The sequence below is a fragment of the Hippichthys cyanospilos genome, chromosome 7 (assembly GCF_059441005.1).
Source record: "Hippichthys cyanospilos isolate Australia breed blue-spotted pipefish chromosome 7, RoL_Hcya_1.0, whole genome shotgun sequence".
In the NCBI taxonomy this organism is placed as follows: Eukaryota; Metazoa; Chordata; class Actinopteri; order Syngnathiformes; family Syngnathidae; genus Hippichthys; species Hippichthys cyanospilos.
In genome coordinates this window covers 9,719,767-9,737,419 of record NC_142375.1, presented here as the reverse complement: position 1 = coordinate 9,737,419, position 17,653 = coordinate 9,719,767, and the positions used below count along the sequence as shown (strand labels likewise).

At 39.3% G+C, this 17,653-nt stretch overlaps 2 protein-coding genes across 2 annotated transcripts in view; both read right to left on the bottom strand.

Annotated features, from left to right (window-relative positions):
* Positions 1 to 5,741: 5,741 nt before the first annotated feature.
* On the bottom strand, positions 5,742 to 8,312 carry cep20 (centrosomal protein 20). The gene is made up of 5 exons (XM_088419801.1): positions 8,265 to 8,312; positions 7,623 to 7,820; positions 6,722 to 6,806; positions 6,393 to 6,525; positions 5,742 to 6,043 (listed from the first exon to the last, which is right to left on the bottom strand). The coding sequence occupies exons 1-4, from the start codon at positions 8,290 to 8,292 to the stop codon at positions 6,414 to 6,416; spliced, it is 423 nt and encodes a 140-aa protein (XP_088275927.1). The 5' UTR covers positions 8,293 to 8,312; the 3' UTR covers positions 5,742 to 6,043; positions 6,393 to 6,413.
* Positions 8,313 to 9,180: 868 nt separating this feature from the next.
* The window catches only part of abcc6a (ATP binding cassette subfamily C member 6a), a 31,148-nt gene continuing 22,675 nt past the window's right edge, over positions 9,181 to 17,653 (bottom strand). The window contains exons 19-31 of the mRNA XM_088419173.1: positions 17,347 to 17,530; positions 16,935 to 17,019; positions 16,735 to 16,852; positions 16,443 to 16,650; positions 14,889 to 15,199; positions 14,542 to 14,741; positions 14,302 to 14,428; positions 12,916 to 13,017; positions 12,655 to 12,801; positions 12,410 to 12,568; positions 12,111 to 12,277; positions 11,846 to 12,040; positions 9,181 to 10,601 (exon numbers count right to left, since the gene is read on the bottom strand). Coding sequence (XP_088275299.1) covers positions 10,493 to 10,601; positions 11,846 to 12,040; positions 12,111 to 12,277; positions 12,410 to 12,568; positions 12,655 to 12,801; positions 12,916 to 13,017; positions 14,302 to 14,428; positions 14,542 to 14,741; positions 14,889 to 15,199; positions 16,443 to 16,650; positions 16,735 to 16,852; positions 16,935 to 17,019; positions 17,347 to 17,530 — 2,112 coding nt within the window. The 3' untranslated portion in view covers positions 9,181 to 10,492. The remainder of the gene's footprint in view (positions 10,602 to 11,845; positions 12,041 to 12,110; positions 12,278 to 12,409; positions 12,569 to 12,654; positions 12,802 to 12,915; positions 13,018 to 14,301; positions 14,429 to 14,541; positions 14,742 to 14,888; positions 15,200 to 16,442; positions 16,651 to 16,734; positions 16,853 to 16,934; positions 17,020 to 17,346; positions 17,531 to 17,653) is intronic.

Sequence of the window (17,653 nt, the reverse complement as noted above, 5' to 3'; positions counted from 1 at the left end):
AGTCCAAAAGAACTATGTCAAAGTGTAAGCCTTACCATTTAAATTGGTGAGCTGCACATGTGGGCGGAGCTTCATGTGTGGACTGGCCATTCCTCTTGTGCTTTCCTCCAGCAGGAAGTTACAGCTGAGAGGCAGTGGACATGTGCACTGGTCCCTCAGGCATGTTGGAAAATGATGGCGTGAACAAGGAGCTGGATGGAGCGCAACGATGTACGGCGGTGTCGAAATTAGTACACATATGTGCGTTAAAAAAATAAAACAAAAAACAGTCTGTTAATTGCTGAAGGGCCATTTTAGAATTGGAGGACATTTTACATCCCGTCCCTCGAGTTTTAGATAAGCCAATACTTCGTGGTGCACTGGTTAGCGTGTCCGCCTGACAGTTAAGGGACCAGAGTTTGAGTCCAGCAGGCTCCGGCCTGCCTACCTGTGTGGAGTTTGCATGTTCTCCCTGAGGCATCGTGGGTTCTCTCCGGGCACTCCCACTTCCTTCCATGGTCCAAAAACATGTACGGCAGGTGTATTGGACATATGAAATTGTCTTTAGGTGTAATTGGGTGTGTGGATGGTTGTTCGTCTCGTGTATCCTGCAATTGGCTGGCAACCAAATGAAATCAGCTGGGGTGGGCTCCAGCCTCCATTTGCCTTTTATCCTAAACCCTGTAATGACAAAATTTAATCACGGATGAAGTTTTTTGTTTTTTGTTTTGTTTCATTGCTATCTCTTGCAACTGTGGGAACATTTGTTTTTATGAACATAACATTTCGCATAACAACGATTATTTATGGAACGTGTGTCCTATAACATTCATACAACACTTTCACCATAACTCTTTTTTTTCAGCATAGTAGAAGAGAAACGCAGTGAATCATATGATTTGCTGGACTTGACTTCATCAAACACTTTTCTAAAAAAGTAGATAAAAGGTATGCCCTGTCATCTTTTAAGAGCTAGCATGCAGTAGACTGACTTATGCCATTCAAGGCGGAAAAAAAAATAATAACTTTTTTTTTTCCTGATTCATCAGGTTATTTTTGAACACCAGTTGGATTTTAGACCAGGGCAGGACACAACACATTCACAATGAAACATCATTTTGGCCGACAGCCTGCATTAGCAATAGCTTGCCTTTCTAAATCGGTCGTGGTCAATACACTCTTGTTCACTTTCCCCCATTTTGCTGTTATCCTTGTCTTATTTATGCCTCACATGTTCCCATAATTTTAATGAACAAATCAATCAATCTCAACTGTGGTTGATTTTACCTCTGTATTTACATCTTTGTTTTCACATTTTGTCATCATTCCTGGATGTGTAAAACAAAAGTAACAGGCCTATTTTGAGAATATAGCGTGTATAAAGTAAACATATTTCTTTTCAAATGTAGGGACTTGGGAGTAAAATATAAAGTGTGTATTCTATTTAAGTACCAGTATTATATAATATGGAACATAAACAACGTCAACACATGATGTTTGTGTGTTTATATACAGTGTAGTGTTACACCGTGGTCACGGTTTTCAGAGTCAGTTGAGAAATTTCAAATTACACTTGCACAATTTTAATACCCGTAGCTAAAATATTATATACAGCTAATATATAGCTATTGATATGGACCTATGACATAAAAGAACACGTTGTCACAATTTTGGGAAGAGACATTTTTTTTATGAGGCTGAATGGATGATAGCGTGTGTGTATATACAGTACAGCCTATAGATGATGTAATCAAGCTCCACTCCTCATAAGGCAAGTCAGCTGTCCCCTTGCACAGGAATCCCCCCTGACTGGAAGTCCAGAAAGACCTCAATAAACAAACACATAATTTAGATGGAGAGTCTCCCACTATGTGTGCGTGTCTGAGCGCACAGATCTTTCAAATTCCACCACCACAAAGAGCGGGACCCCACCTCCTACATCCCACTTTACCTCCCCGCCCTCTTTCCATCGTCTTTCCAGTGGAACTTGCTATATAAGGACAGTGTACTGTTTGCACCAATAAATCAAGGTGCGAGTTGATGGCCAGAGCCTGTTCTGGGCCAGAGTGGAAGTGCCTGTGTGTGTGTGTGTGTGTGTGTGTGATTATGTGCGCGGACCTACATGGAGGACCTCAGTGCACCCTCTGGCCAACATCAAGGAGGCAGCGGCGATGCTCTCGAATTTGGAAGGTGGGTCCAGCTACGAGGAATAAGGAAGGATGACAAACCAGACCATGGGGCAGGGCGGCAGAGGTGGAGACAAATAAAGCAGGAGATACACTGAACAGGAGATGCAATGTGTGCCATATAAGGAGAGAGGTTCTGTTCGGTATCTCGGTGGCTTTCTGTGTTACTTTCAAAGTGTAGCACAAACACCAAGACTGCTAGTGACTAAATATGGTCCAGGAGGAATTGTGTCGCAAAAAAACTCATTATCTTACATCGATAGGGATAATAGTTTTTCTTGGAAGTTCATTCTATTTTACTTGGTTTATCAGAGTATATTTACTCCCGGTTCCAGATTTGCATTCACAGAATAAGGAAAGGGCGCTTTATTCAGGCAATGACTTTGAGTCAGTGTACGATGAAAGATCACCTGCCGTGCTTCTGGAAATGATCCAATTCTCCATAATTCATCAGAAAATTATATACATATAGGGGCTAATAGCTACAAGTAATGCATTATTATTCATCAATCCATGCTACAACAAAATGTTTACATAATGAATGTGTCTTCACTTTGGGGACATTGTTTTGTCTCAAGCCATGAGATTTTTACTTATGTGCCTTGGCTTGGTAAAGGGTATACACTGATTGATTGCCTCCAATCACAATATCGCATGTAATTTTAATATAATTTGGCGTGGCACAGAGAGCTCACCATAGAACGTCAACATGCAAACATGGTGGTCCTTTGAGTTTTATTCTGACTTCCTCACTTAATGCACAAATATGCGCGCGAATTCAATTGAAGACTCGAACACTAAATCTACAGTATTTTCTTGGACAAATGGTATAGAACACAAAAAGAATATTGATAAACAGACACGTGCTTTGTTTTTTTCCTCATCATCACAGCCCTAAATGGCCATCCGCTAAATATATTTGTGAATATGTCTGACCCCCTTGGAATTCATCCTGGCCCAAGGGCAAACATGAACATACTGTTTTATAGTCAAAGAACACTACATTTAATATTTACACAACTGTCTGTTACCCACAACTGTTTTATAGCGTGGAGGAGCAGTGCCATCAATCATACGGCTAACTGCCAAATGACCAACTACTGTTCATCTTCCTCCACATATATAGCCATTTACAAGAGCGCACTCATATCAACTGCCAATAAATAAGGGGACTCCGCCACCTCAAATAAGGTTTGCTCCCAAGCAGCTTGAGTCCAGACTACACATCTACATTGATTTGGCCAAGGGGAGTACATACATTCGGAGATTTTGAGGGCAGTTCATCCTAGAGTCGTATGATGATTTTGAAGTCAAATCCCCATCATTCTGTCACATTCTTCTCAATTTCTATTGAACCACATGCAACACCAATTAGGAAAATTCGGCCAAGGCCTGGCTTAGATCAGCATGTCCAAAGTCTGGCCCGGGGGCCAAATGTGGCCTGAGTTCAAATTTCCTCTGGCCAGAAACTTGACAAAGTATGGCTGACCACAGTACAAACTACACATTTCCAAAGAATTGTTTTATACATCACCAGGAGATGGCAGAAGACCTGCAAAAAGTCTGCAAAAAGTAATGTTATTTCGATCAGATGTGGTACTTTTCATTTTGTAACTTACGATGATATCACGACAATGTCCTCCTATCACAGTTACAATTATATCCCTACCACAGGACTATAAACTAGAAGAAGGTGACTGGAAAAGCACAATGTGAACAAGTAATGCAACTGGAAACATTTCATCGTGCCAAATCTGGCTCTTTTTGCAAAAGGTTTGGGCACCCTTGGTACAAAGGATCATTTCAAAACTGTTCACAAGTGAATTGAGTTGTTGAGGGCAGGCATGTGGAGTTCATGTTTACCGTTTATGATCAGGCCCTGAAATAGGTTGTACATTGTTAGTAATCAGTTCCATAAGTTGTGTGCAATAAAAATGTCAGCTTCCCTTAAATGGCCAAGGAGGAGGAAATGCAAAAACGGTGAGCTAACTGGCCTTGCTGCTTTGAGTGTTTGTAATGCTCAGTGTCACTCTATGCAATTCAGAGCTTGTTTTTTTCTTTATTGATTTACAAAGTTGAGCAGATGGCACAAACTGTAAAACATGAACACAAAGCACATCAACATTGTTAAACGAATGGCATTTTAGTCAATTAAATTAGCAACCTGTTTGGTCATTTTTGCTAGGTGCGTGGAAACTAATTTCACATTTTTAGGTTCAAATATGATCAAGCCAGCTGGTTACTTAGGTGTTCCACCTTATATCAATCTCCTCACCTGCAGTCAATGCCAGCGCTCAAAATATTACACTTGGTTCATTTTTGTCACCCATTCTCATAGACATCTCAATATGAAATATTTTCTTCTCAGATGGATTCATGTTTTTCTAATTAATACATTGGCACACTCGCAATCCTTAGGAGGATGAGCAGTATTGATGGAGTGCAGAATTCGTAGGACTTTGTCGTCAACGTTATGGCAAGTGTGAAATTTGGGGAGACTGCATTATTCTAATCTTGAGCAATAGTGCCATCGTGTGGTTGTTTTTAATAAAGACCGGCACAGCTTTGAACGTCATGAAAATATTTATTTTAAAGGGCCCGTGTCAGGGTAAATCAACTTATTAAAAGTGCTTTTAATCATGTTATGATGTTGATTTGTCACCCTAAATAGTTTCAAAGTGTTATTTGCCTTCATTGAAACATTTCAAAGTATTCCTTGGTTCTTCTGTGCTCTCAACACGGGCCATGCCTTTGCAGATAAACATGACTTGTGAGAGGGGTATCCAGGTACGCATGTGCAACAGAACTCACAGACGCCTGACGTCGGGTGCTTCAATTTGCGCGTTTACGTACCCTTGCCTACCTTTAACCCATGACAACAACCGAGCCTGAGCTGTGGCTCCTAGATAGATGTGCCATGGCTTGAAGCGCACTTAAATGTGGTGCAAGATTTACCGCTCACATCCTCAGCTAGCAGACAAAACAGGTGCGTTTGATACAGGGTCGAACATTTTCAGTCATCCTTTATTTTAAAAGTATGAAAAAAGTGTGTGAATGTAGCGCAACTTGTAGCTAACAAACACGCTAATTGAGAAGCATTAATCGCCGTATTGCTGGGTGGAAAGACAAAGTGCAGGGACAATGCAGTGGATTCCACTTGCCCCGCGGATCCTACAAAATGCGTTTTCTCTTTTTGTCTTTATGACAATGGCAGAGAAGGCTGCTTCCTGAACTGTGGAATTGACCACGGCGCACGCTGGCAGAGCAGATCTTTCAAGTCCTGCTTATGCACAGCCCATGTCTTCCTAATCTGAGAATATTTTTTAATTTACTGAAGCAACTTGAACTGGCTATCGGCTACGTATTTAGTCTGAGGGTGGGAATGAGATTGTTTACGTTGTCACTCTACGGTGATGGAGAATTTACCTCTGACTTTGACAATTAAACCGGGTCCAAACGAACCGCGCAAACCGTTAACTGATGGAGTGATGAAAAGGTTTTGAGGAAGCAGGTTTGAATAATGCGATATCGCTGTGCGCATACACAGTGCGCTTAATGTGGGAGTGACACCAAGAATGATATTGATGAAGACTTTTTATTGAGAGAAAGGGTAAGTGCCAAGTACCACGTCCTGGTACTCACGCGAGTAACCCACAAACATAAAATTATGTGCACCCCTGCTCATGACGATAGTAAGCTCTTGTTTCACCTGCGCAAGGGTAGATACACATCGACCTTATCCAAGTCTTTAAGTTTCATTTTGAGTTCCGGAGTTGAGGAGGAGAGACTTCGGCCAAGTAACAAAATTTCATTTATTAGTTACGTTTTACTGTAATGCCAATGAAAACGGAGAGGCGGTCGCACGGTGAGAGCTGTGGCTTCAGTAAAAAAAAAAAAGAAAAAGAAAAGACGTTTCACTTCTGGGTAAGAAATATCATTACAATAAAACTCATATTTAATAGCAAAGTAAATCGCCGATGTGCCAAATGTAATTTATATATATATATATATATATATATATATATATATATATATATATATATATATATATATATATATATATATATATATATATATATATATATTTATTACATGGAAAAATCTGTGCTCTAGGTCAGTCCTTAAAACAGAAAAACATGAGCAGCCAAGAAAATGCAAAACACCTCTCTCTCTCTCTCGAATTACATATGTTCTTCCAATGAGATGTAAATAAAATAAAATAAAAACCTGTGTACATTGCTTCATGTGTTAACTGTCAACTTTCTGTCCTGAGTTGCTCACAGAGGTGCCCCTGAGGAACACCTTCCTTCCATCTTTACCATTATTCAGGAAGTGTGACACCAAACCATACAAAAGAGGCCTGGAAAGACAAGACAAATAAACATAATTGATTTTTAAGAAAAATAAATGGCAGAAGTTTGGTGACGAAAGGTGGTTATGCAATCTCTGTGTCTAAAAATATAGCGATGGTGAAGATTCATAGCTCTCTCCAACAAATGACCAAAGCTCCAAAAGATGTGTACTGGCAGTTGTCGTGTCCTGGCAAATTCACTTACACCGACTTGGAACTCATATCCTCAGCGACTCCCAGCTCGCTCGCCAGAAACTGTCTTTCCAGAGGAACTTGGGGTTGGCCTGACTCTGGGATAACAAACAGAGACGAGTTTAGAAATACTCTCAGACTCTTCTCAACAATAGAGTTTGGTCTTGTTTCAAAAAAAGTGCAGCTGTAATCTGAAGTAAAAGCCCTGTCAAGTTTTGTTCCACTTCGTCTCCTATTTGGCTTTTCATGGTGACCACAGTGCAATGAATCCAGTACGTTTCATAACAAATTTCTTGAGCAAAACAACTCAATTGTGACACGTAAGATCAGTCAACTTGAGGCAGGGTTGCCAGGTTTGCATTGCTGAACAGGCTCATCAAAACAACATTCTTATACATAAACAACTAACAGTCTAATACAGTTAAATATTTCATTTTGACAATTTTATCTATAGTATATCATGGATATTAATGAACAATACCTAAGCAATATGTACTTTGAGCATCTAGTGTTTGATGATTTCTTACCCTTGTTTGTGTTGTACATTAAACAATTATAATGGATTTAGAAAAGGCATAATAAAGACACGTAAATGTCTACAAAAGGTGAGCTCTTGACTGATTCATTGAGCGCTGGGATGGCAGCAACATGGAAAAACATGAACTAACATGCATTCTTAATGAGCTTTTTGAAAGTGTGTCTAGTTGTATTTTTTTCACCTGAGTAGAAAGCACTAGTAAAAATAAATTAAAAATGTATAATGTGTGCAGCCTAGAGAATTTTTGTTTTTCATTGTTGTTATCGATGTTGCATACAACTGAAGGTACTTTAAAGATGCGTTTAGGCTTGTAACGCTTACTGTATCTCAGCACATGTATTTACTTACACTCAAGAAAGGATAATGTAAGGCTCACCTGCGGTTAGAACCGCCGCCGTGTGTCGGTACTTGTTGAACTCCAGGTACTCCCGGACGAGTTCATTGATAATCAAATTTTCATGCGACAGCGGCGGACGCTGTTGTGGTTGGTCATCGAGGGCGCCGAACACTTCTGCCCGGATGCGAGCCTTGAGTTGGCCGAGCACGCCGCGGCGCTCCAAGGTTTCTCTCACGGCTAGAATGTGAGGAGTTGAACGTAAATATCAAGTTCATTTTCAGCAGGGATCCCTGGAACTGGAATTGAAATAGTACATAAACAAATCCCTTGAACTTGGAATTCGGATAGATAAACAAACTGTTTTCACCAAGGAGGTTGACCGACATTCTCAAACTAAACGTACCCAAAACCCACCAAGAGGAAAATACCAGGAAAGAATAAGGAAAAACATGATGCGCTGGGATAACTATTGCAAGCGGTACTGAATCTCCCTCCTCAACTTTTAGTTGCGGAGAGGTAAATGACTGCGGCGATCCAGCAGGATGCTCGTATTAGTTTGTTCACGGCGTGTAGGGTAAAACAATAAGAGTGGAAATCGTTATTAGCAGTTTCTCCAATTGATCATACCGCCGAACAACTGATGGCGGGTCTGAAAGAAAACACGTCCCAAGCAGAACATACCGCATTTCAGTTCAGTGATGGTCGCCATTGCAACAAGGGTAAACAAACTTGAACATTTTCTTCGTGAGTTCAAAAATGGGATTTACTCGGTTTATACTGCCATCTAGAGACCATTCGAGTCTGTTACAAGAGAAAAGCTCAAATTGCTCGCTGAAGCGTATGGGTAGAAAAAAACAAAACAAATTCCAACACTAATAGATGTACTAATTTAATTAATTGAATAACACCTTAACATAGTACATAATTAAGTAGATTAATAAAAAATAAAATTAATTCCAGTTATCTGTCTATTCAGTTAATTTTAGTAATATTTGTTTTGATGACTTGGCACAACAAAAAATGTGTGAAATTTTCTTTTGAACAATTACCTATCACGTTGAGGAAAAGAAAAATAACTTTAAACGACTGAAAATATTGCCACTTAAAAACCAAGTTAATTACCACTCATTGAAAAATACTCATCAATAAGGCTATGGATGAGGCTATTTTTTGCTTCTCCAATCTGATGTCATCAATGTTAATGCCCCATTGTTCACACTGTTCTTTAAGATCCCAATCAATCACTGAACAATTCAAATGTGGTACTTTTTATTTATCTTTTGTCGTCATCCCTTATAGCTGAAAATTATGTAACAAGCCTATTTTGGCAAAGAAAGGAGAGGAAAATACAGATACGGTATCTGTTTTCAAATGCTCCAACTAAAACGTTGTCAAAAATAAACTCTCAAGTAATGATTTATGAGCATCTAATTAAGAATAGATTGCCATTGGTTGTCTAGTAAAATAGCATTAAGAATTTTTAGGGTTAGGCTTAAAAGCCTTCTTAAATACTTTAAATTCCATTTCCTTTTCATTCTTTGTTTATTAAATATACTAACAGTCTTTAACACATATTAAGTGTAACACAACCATACAGTTGGATCAAATACATGTTTATTATTCAGCACAATGCATAGAACAATACAATACTAGTAATTATTCAGTGAAAAATGAAAACAAGTTTGATATAAAAAGTATAAATATAATACAATCCTCAGTATTGTAAGGACATGTTTTGAAATACCACATAAATAAACTATATGGTTTCCCTTTGGAAAGATTGTCTAAACCAGTAAGACAAAAACAGCAAAGTGACTTTTCTCTGCGAAAAGCTCATAATTCTTTGAATCAAGGTCATGGAGGACTATCTACATTTTGTAACGTCAGCAAAAAAATAGAGCAATAGTGAAATCTCTCTCTCAAAAAAATAGAACAATAGTGAAATCTCTCTCTACACAATCGACACAGGTGCATATATATATATATATATATATATATATATATATATATATATATATATATATATATATATATGTACATCCATGTGTGTGTGTGTATGTGTGCGTGTATGGCCTGAGTTGTGTGGTGGTGGTGAGAAACTCACTCACCAAGATTTATAACCATTGTTGAGAAGAGACATTCTCTTCATTCAATGTGGGTTTTCACATATAGGCATCAGGATTTCTTTGGACTTTATGTGTTTACTTTGACAGAAATAAACAACTGCCTGCCAATGTCTTGGCTCAGCATTGACATATAAATAATCTAAAGTGGCTGCTTCAAACTCATTTCTGAAGGCTCCGAAGACCTCAAATCCCTCACATTTGCCAGGTTGAACCTTCCAGTTGGTCAGTATGTCAAGAGCAATTTCTGTCTTTGTTCTTGGAAAACAAAGCAGTCATGAATGCGGATGACCTCTATTTTGCATTCATGGCTTGAAAATTGTGTAAGTAAACATCAAAATCAAAGCCTGAGAAAACATCAAATATATGTCACATGCTTAATGGCATGTAAATAAAACAGTTCCCATTCAAAGCAGGAAAAACAGTCCATATTTATCTGTGATCTCTTTCATTCCTGACTTTGCCTTAATCATAAAATAGAATGAACAGAATCCATGGCATTATCTATACATCTGTAACAGCTTGCACATGCCCAACAATCCCCTGTAGCTTCATTTACATGTTGAACATTTGAGGTGGTTTTTTTTTTTTTCAATTTATTTCCTGCGTGTCCATGTGTGTAAAAACCTCAGACTAGAGGCTATATTTGTAGCATCTCTGGACCCTCAATGACAATGAACTCGGTTGAGCTACCACAAAGCTTGGAAGGGCCACTTAAGACTTTTGTTGAAAAGCAATTCTCAACAAAAAAGTGTGTCAAATTTACTTCATGAACACACCACCGTCCTAGACCAGCCCAGCTTCCCGGCACATTCGGAAGAACTGTCCCTGCTGTGCAATAAGGTTGGTTGGAGAATCCATCTCTGAGATGTGGCCTCGGTCCATAACAATCACTCTGTAGAGTAGTAAGAAAGAGATAGTGAACTGTAGTTAGTCTTTGACTGATGTATGATTGGTGGTGGAACAGAAAGAGTAGCAATAATTCCTTTAAGCCGCCTCATAAGATTGAGCAAGTTGCCACCTAGTCTAGGAAGTAGTACAATGAAGAAAAGCTATCTATGGGCCATGTTAATCTGAACATTAGGAAGTAGCAGGTCTTTAAAAAGAATGGGAATTAGGCAGATGTTTGTTCACCCCTAATGTATTTCTCCATGTACAAGCCCCCCTGAAATTTGGGTGAATTTTACAATAATGCAATTATAAGTCTACCCCTGACTTTAGTGGTTACATACAGTATATCATGGCCATCCAATCAAAACACATGGTGTGTGTCATTAAAATGAGGCAATTACTCTACTTTTAGAGGCATTTCTACACTGTATATCAAGCAACATACTATTGCAGTTATGGGAAGGCGGATGTTAGACAACACTGCGAGGCAATGTGCGCAAGCCTGTAGACGCAAATGTTGAAAATGATATCGCAGCAATGACATGAGGTGACGTTTTAATGCTTTATTTTTGGACACAGCTGAATATGAATTTGTCTAAAAATCAGCATCACTATCTGACACGCCAAATAGCTCCTCCCATTTCAATGTAGGGATATACCCCCCGGCGAGCTTTTCTTCCTCGTCATTTGTTCAAACATCCTCTGTACTTTTCCACGGGTAGTCATCTTCGGACCCATCCTATTTGTTTGAAATGGAGGTCTCCAGAAATGCTTTGCTGAAGTTTTCTTTATGCAAGTGATGACTGTGGCAAAATCAGAGCGTGGAAGTTGCCCTTCGTTTTCATGATTGGTCAAAAGTCCACTGTAAAAAATGAGCCATGCAGCCTCATTGACAGCAAAGAGGCAATTGGGTAGTGCTTGACAAAAGTTGCAAGTTTGTGATGTTGTATGCAAACGCTCTAAAACGGATGCAGACGATATGGAATTAGAGGTATATACAGTATAACAATTTTATGCCTTATACATGGCATAATATGACTTATTTCGCATTCGAATTAATGTTATTCAAACATATAGTAAATTGGTCTGGTATTGAGTTACGTGGTAAAAGGTCGAGCCCCCTAATATGGGGGTTGAAGATGAGTGAAAAAAACTCGACTTGCACTTGGAGAAATACAGTATTTTAAAAGTTGCTGTCAAAACGTGCATTCTATTGATAGTTGCCATGAAATTGATAGTACTGTATACCTTGTGTAATCCATGATAGTGTTAAGGCGATGAGCGATGGTTAGGACAGTGCAGTCTTCAAATTGAGTGCGGATTGTGGACTGGATCAGCGTGTCGGTCTCCAAGTCCACGGCAGCTGTTGCCTCATCCAAAACCAAGATTTTGGTTTTCCTCAGCAAGGCTCTGGCAAGGCACACCAGTTGTCGCTGGCCCAAGCTACACGGATAATATTTTTTTGTAGAAGGTAAGAACTAAAATTTTCTGAATTTTGCAACCTGATGCGTACCTGAGGTTTTCTCCTCCTTCTGTGCATTCATGGTTTAGTTTGTCAGGCAAGTTGGACACAAACTTCTTGAGGTGAGCAAGCTCTAATGAACTCCAAACTTCTTCATCAGTGTAAGTGTCAAACGGATCGAGGTTCATCCGGAGGGAGCCCGAGAACAGCACAGGGTCCTGAGAAAAAAAAACAAACAAACCACATGTCGTTTGCTCACACATCTTATCAAGCTGTCATCATTTGAAGTAATTTAAACAAGAACTTATTTTAGGAAAGTCAGAGCTCGGTTTCTGGTGCTGATAACCTACCTGAGGAATAATAGTAATGCGTGATCGAAGATCACGGAGACCAATGTCGGCGATATTGACTCCATCAATAAAGATCTTTCCCTTTGCTGCTTCTAATATTCTAAATATCCCCAAGGCCAACGAGGACTTTCCAGCTCCCGTCCTTCCCACAATGCCCACCTGGAACACATTACAGAGCTCTAATGTATCACAAAGCCCCATGCAAGCCTCATTAGGTAAAGACCACATGATTTCAAATTACACACCTTCTCTCTTTCATGAATCTGCAAGGTAATGCCTTTCAAAGCCAACTCCAGGCCTTTGCGGTACTGCAACCCATAGTCTTGGAACTCTATAGTGCCTGTCTGGGGCCATGCCAGAGGCAAAGAACTCCCTTCTATAGTCCAGCTGGCCTATGCCATGTGAAGAGAAGGAAATAAGTCACTGTATACGGTGTCTAATTTTATATTTGAAAAAATGAACAGTAACCATTTTGTAGAAAGTGCGTGTATGGTGGAAATGCTGACCTCTTTTGCAGTGTCAGCATACTCATTCACTCTTTCCACAGAAACAATGTTGTTTTCCACATCAGTCCACGATCTTACAATCCAACTCAGGATTCCAGTCACCTGCAATATGCAACACAATAAGATGAGCATAAGCATGACAAGTGTTCAATGCTTCTTGAAATAAACATATTCATACATACTCCCCCATGAATGAGATATGTTGTTTTAATGACATCATATTAAACAGTATGGCGCTGACAGCTAATAGAATTATGCAAACAAAACAATAATTATATTTTAGCACTAGAACTGGAATTTCTAGGGCTGTCAAAGTTAAAATGCAAAATTTGGAGAACACTTTACATTTGATAAAGTGTTAAAACTATTTATTTTTATTCACGACTATTTACTTCCTGTGGCAGCTCTGAACTCTTTGCAAACAAATGTAGAGGAGAGTCACTGGTACAGACAGACAAAGACGAACCTTTATGCAGTTTTACTTTAAAAAGTTGCTTGACCTATCATTGGTAATGTAAAGAATGTGCATACTTTTCAAAGTCAAGTTCTAACACTGCATTCATTGTACAACATTGTTGCACCATCTAGAGAAAAACACTCATGCGAAACTGAGAACTAACACGTTGTGTGACAATCATTTCCATGAAGACTATCAAAAAAAATCTGTATTGAAAATTCAAGATTTTGTATTTTTGATCAACAGTTATATTTACATTTGACCTCAATTCCAATATTTTATCAAAGCATGTTTACCACTCTTCCACAAACAAGAATGGTGCCTTACAATGAAATAGATAGACAAATAAGAAAAAAAAATAAAACCGTTGTGTCTGAGAAGGTTTGTGCTTGACTGACAGACATTAGTTATACAGTACAAGTAAAGTACAGGCCAAAGGTTTTCTTCTTAAAGTTATGACTGCCATCTTAGCTGATTTGCTGTTTTCATATTATGAATGTTTACAGGTCATTAGAGGAATTTTAACAATTGTCCGATAAGCCAACACAACTGATTGTCCCAACCCCATTGATAAAGCAAGAAATTCCACTTGTTAACTGTGATAAGGCACACCAGTGACCTAACCATAAAAGATGTTTTCAGTTAATTATTATTGTTTTTTTTTTAAGTAATCCACGTGTGCTCATTCATACTTTTTCGTCCTACAACGTAGTCTGAGAAAACAAAGAAAAAAAACATTGAATGAAAAGGTGTGTCCAAATCTTTGGCCTGTACTACATGTGGTCATTATGGCGTTGCTAAAGCAAAAGATGTGGTTTGTCGGAGACTTTTTTAACACTGAGATTATTTTATCCTGAATTACTACTTGTTGCTCGAGAACTGTATTTTAGGTATTACGACAAAATTACAGCACAAGCATGGACTCTTACCTGAAGGGAATGTGAGACAGCCAAACCCACGATGCCTGGACTCAGGGTGTCCCTTCCCATTACGGACAGAATGGCAGCTGCTAACACCACCCCATTGCCAACAAACTCCAGATTGACTGCCAGCCACCTGTGGATGAAACACTAATTTAATAGTCCTTATCAACAAAGGGAAAACTCATTCTGCTTCATAACAAAATATCTAAATAGAGACAGCTCATTATTTTCCATTCAAACACTGACCGGGTGGCCACAAATCGAGGGAAGTAGGAAGTCTGGTTGAAATCCACTCTATCGTTGGCCTGCAGAATGAACCTGGACTGATCGCCAAAGGCCCGGATGACACTGGCGCCCTGTACCGTCTCATTGAAATGGGTGTAGATGGGGGAACGACTCACAGCTTCTAGCCTCCGCAGCTGACAGGATGTAGCAACGTAGAAGCTCTGTAGCCCACAGTAGAAAAAGAAAACGTTAACAAAATCAAAGAGGAGTAAGCAGAATTCACAGAGAAATTGGGCTAAGCGTCACAGACTGCTAACCAGTGTGAAACATCTGAATGACCAGTTGTGAGTAAAAATATGGGCGGTTACCTGGACAAAGGCGTAGAGGAACGCAAGAGGCAGGATGACCACAACGGCAAAGGGTGTTGCCATGAGAACAATGATGCACACCTCCATGAGTTTAAAGACGTAGCTTAGCATCATCTTCAGGCCCTCTGGTACCATGCAGTCAATGGCGTCGATCTCTTTGGCAAAGCGGTTGAGCAAATTGCCGCTGGGCGTGCATTCAAAGAAAGACATGGGCGAATGCAACACATTAACCAGTAGGTCCATGTGCAAGTGACGAGAGGCAATGATGCCACAGATGGAGATAGCTACAGTGGTGCCAAAGATTGCAATGCCTGAGGAAACATAGAACAAGCTTGGTTATTAGGGTTGGGAATTTTGACTCTCACTATTTGATTCAATTCAGATTCAAATTTTCTGGGTGTACAATTGGATTCAAGATTGATTTTTGATTCAAAACCATTTTCCATTCAAAATTATTTGATTGACAATTATTTCTGCTTCAGTATTTGGATGTGCAAATTATTTTCTCGATCTGCTCATCTACCTGACAAGACAGAATGACAAATGGAGACATTAAAGCATCATTTTTTTTCTTACATTCATGACGTTTTGAATTGCAACAAAAGTGCTTTTATTCCTCGAAAACAGCCAGTGGACCACAATTGCTACACGATTCTTTATTTTGAGTCAGACAAAAACCTTGTTTTTTGTCAGGGGTCACCAAAGTGGTGCCACCAAAGATCACATGAGTAGCTTGCAGGCCTGTTCTGCAAATAGCTTACAAAAGATAGAACATTGGTGATTTTCTATGAATTTTAGAAACAATTATACATGTATTACATTTTCATTACATATTACACCCGATTTACAAATTTACTACAGCTCTTCCTTAATTACCATGAAAAATCATAACATGATCGGTCTTTTCGCATACGTACCAAAGAAGTAGCTTTCTGTTTCAAAAAGGTTGGTGACCCTTGGTTTAGGTGTTATAATCATTAGTGATTTGATAGACCATTTATTGGAATTAAGTAAACTATCGAACAAATTTCACCTCTGTCATTCTTTAGTCTATACCAGCTTTTATAGATTTACAAAAAAAAAACTCTACTTTTTATATTTAAAATTTGCACGCACACCTTCTTTTTCTTCTTTTTTGTTTCTTGTTTTTATTTGCGAATGGCATTCAAACCAGAAACTCGTGTGACCCTTGTCACACTCGTGTGACCCCTTTATACTGGGTTTCTAAAATTAATAATTGTCTAGACATTACACATTGTCCCTTTAATCCTTGTGACCATATAGTACAACGACCTTTTTTTTATGGCGGTGTGTTATTGTTGGTGGTTGTGTGAGCTCATGGCAACTTTCTTGGTAATTTACGTCCAGTGTAGTTACACGGAAGAGATTTTTTAATTTTTACTTTTTTTTTTTTTCAATCTCTAAAATCAACTTTGGGGACATTTTAGATCAACTCTAAGTCTTAGTAAATGACAATCTTGATTCCTGAGTCTTGAATCTTGAGGTGATTTTTAAAAATCAAAGACATTCTTCAGTCTAATAATGAAGCCTAACCTTGAACAAACCCCAGGGCTCCAAAAACGGATAGTTTCAGGTCGGCATCAATCTGGGTGCCGTTCACAATTGGGTCATCGGCCCACATGCTCAGCCAGTAGTTGTAGGCCAGCGATGCTCCTTGCTGAAAGGCGTATAGGAAGACAATGGGAATGATGATGGCCAGGCCTATGGTCTTGAAGTACTTTTGGTACATCTCCAGCCTGACCTGTACGGGTGGGGGGTGAAAAAGTCATCAGAAAACTGATAGGTTCTTTTTACATGGAATCCTCAAATTATACAACAGCCTTACTCGTCCTGTGTGGGCCTTGTCGACCTCGGTGAGCTTGCCAAGCTCCTCGGGAACCTGCTCCTGTTCTGTTTCAGAAACGGGTTCCATATTTTGGAGATTTGTATTTGTTGTGTCACCCCTGGGATGAAAAACAATGCATCAAATTAAGAAGCATACTTTGACTCAAGTCCTCTAGTTTTAGATGGCTCGCCGTTACCCACCCAATAAGCTGCTCCTGGGACAAATCTCTGGAGAATGGCATGAAATCAACCATGCTGAGACGAGCGTTGGATCTCCTCGAGCCAGCTATGAGAAAGTCATGCTCTGTATAGTTATATGTTTCAGAATTTGTTTTATGCTATTTGTGTTCTAAAACAAGACTGCTTGCACAATTTAATGAGACAACAATATTGTGGTGTAGTTTTTACAGTGTTGTCTAACTGCACTTCATCATACCAAGAGCTGATAGAGTATCTGAACTCCCTCATGTACTTAAATTTGGTAACCGTAATATTCAAAACAGACAAAGAGACATTCTGGTCCAAATGCATGTGGTAAAAGTCATATAGTGCATATTCTGGATGTTTTACAGCTATATAGCAGAAGAAATGTAAACATGGCTAGACTCCCCACCTCTTTGTATGGAGCTTTCTTTTCGGTCCGTGTTGGCAAAAGTGTGGATGAAATCTGCAAAGGCGCCGCGGCGGCTGAGGAGTTCCTGGTAAGAGCCGCTCTCTGTGATTTCTCCATTTACAAGGACAAGGATGAGGTCAGCTTGCGGCAGGAAGCTCGTCCCATGGGTCACCAGGATACGAGTCTGCAGAGCCATACAAATGAGAGAAATTGGATGACTACACAATCCAGCGCTAGGTTGTGGCTGTCTCAAGATGAGAAATGCTGCCAAAGCTGTGTTTTTTTTGTTTTGTTTTGTTAGAACAAC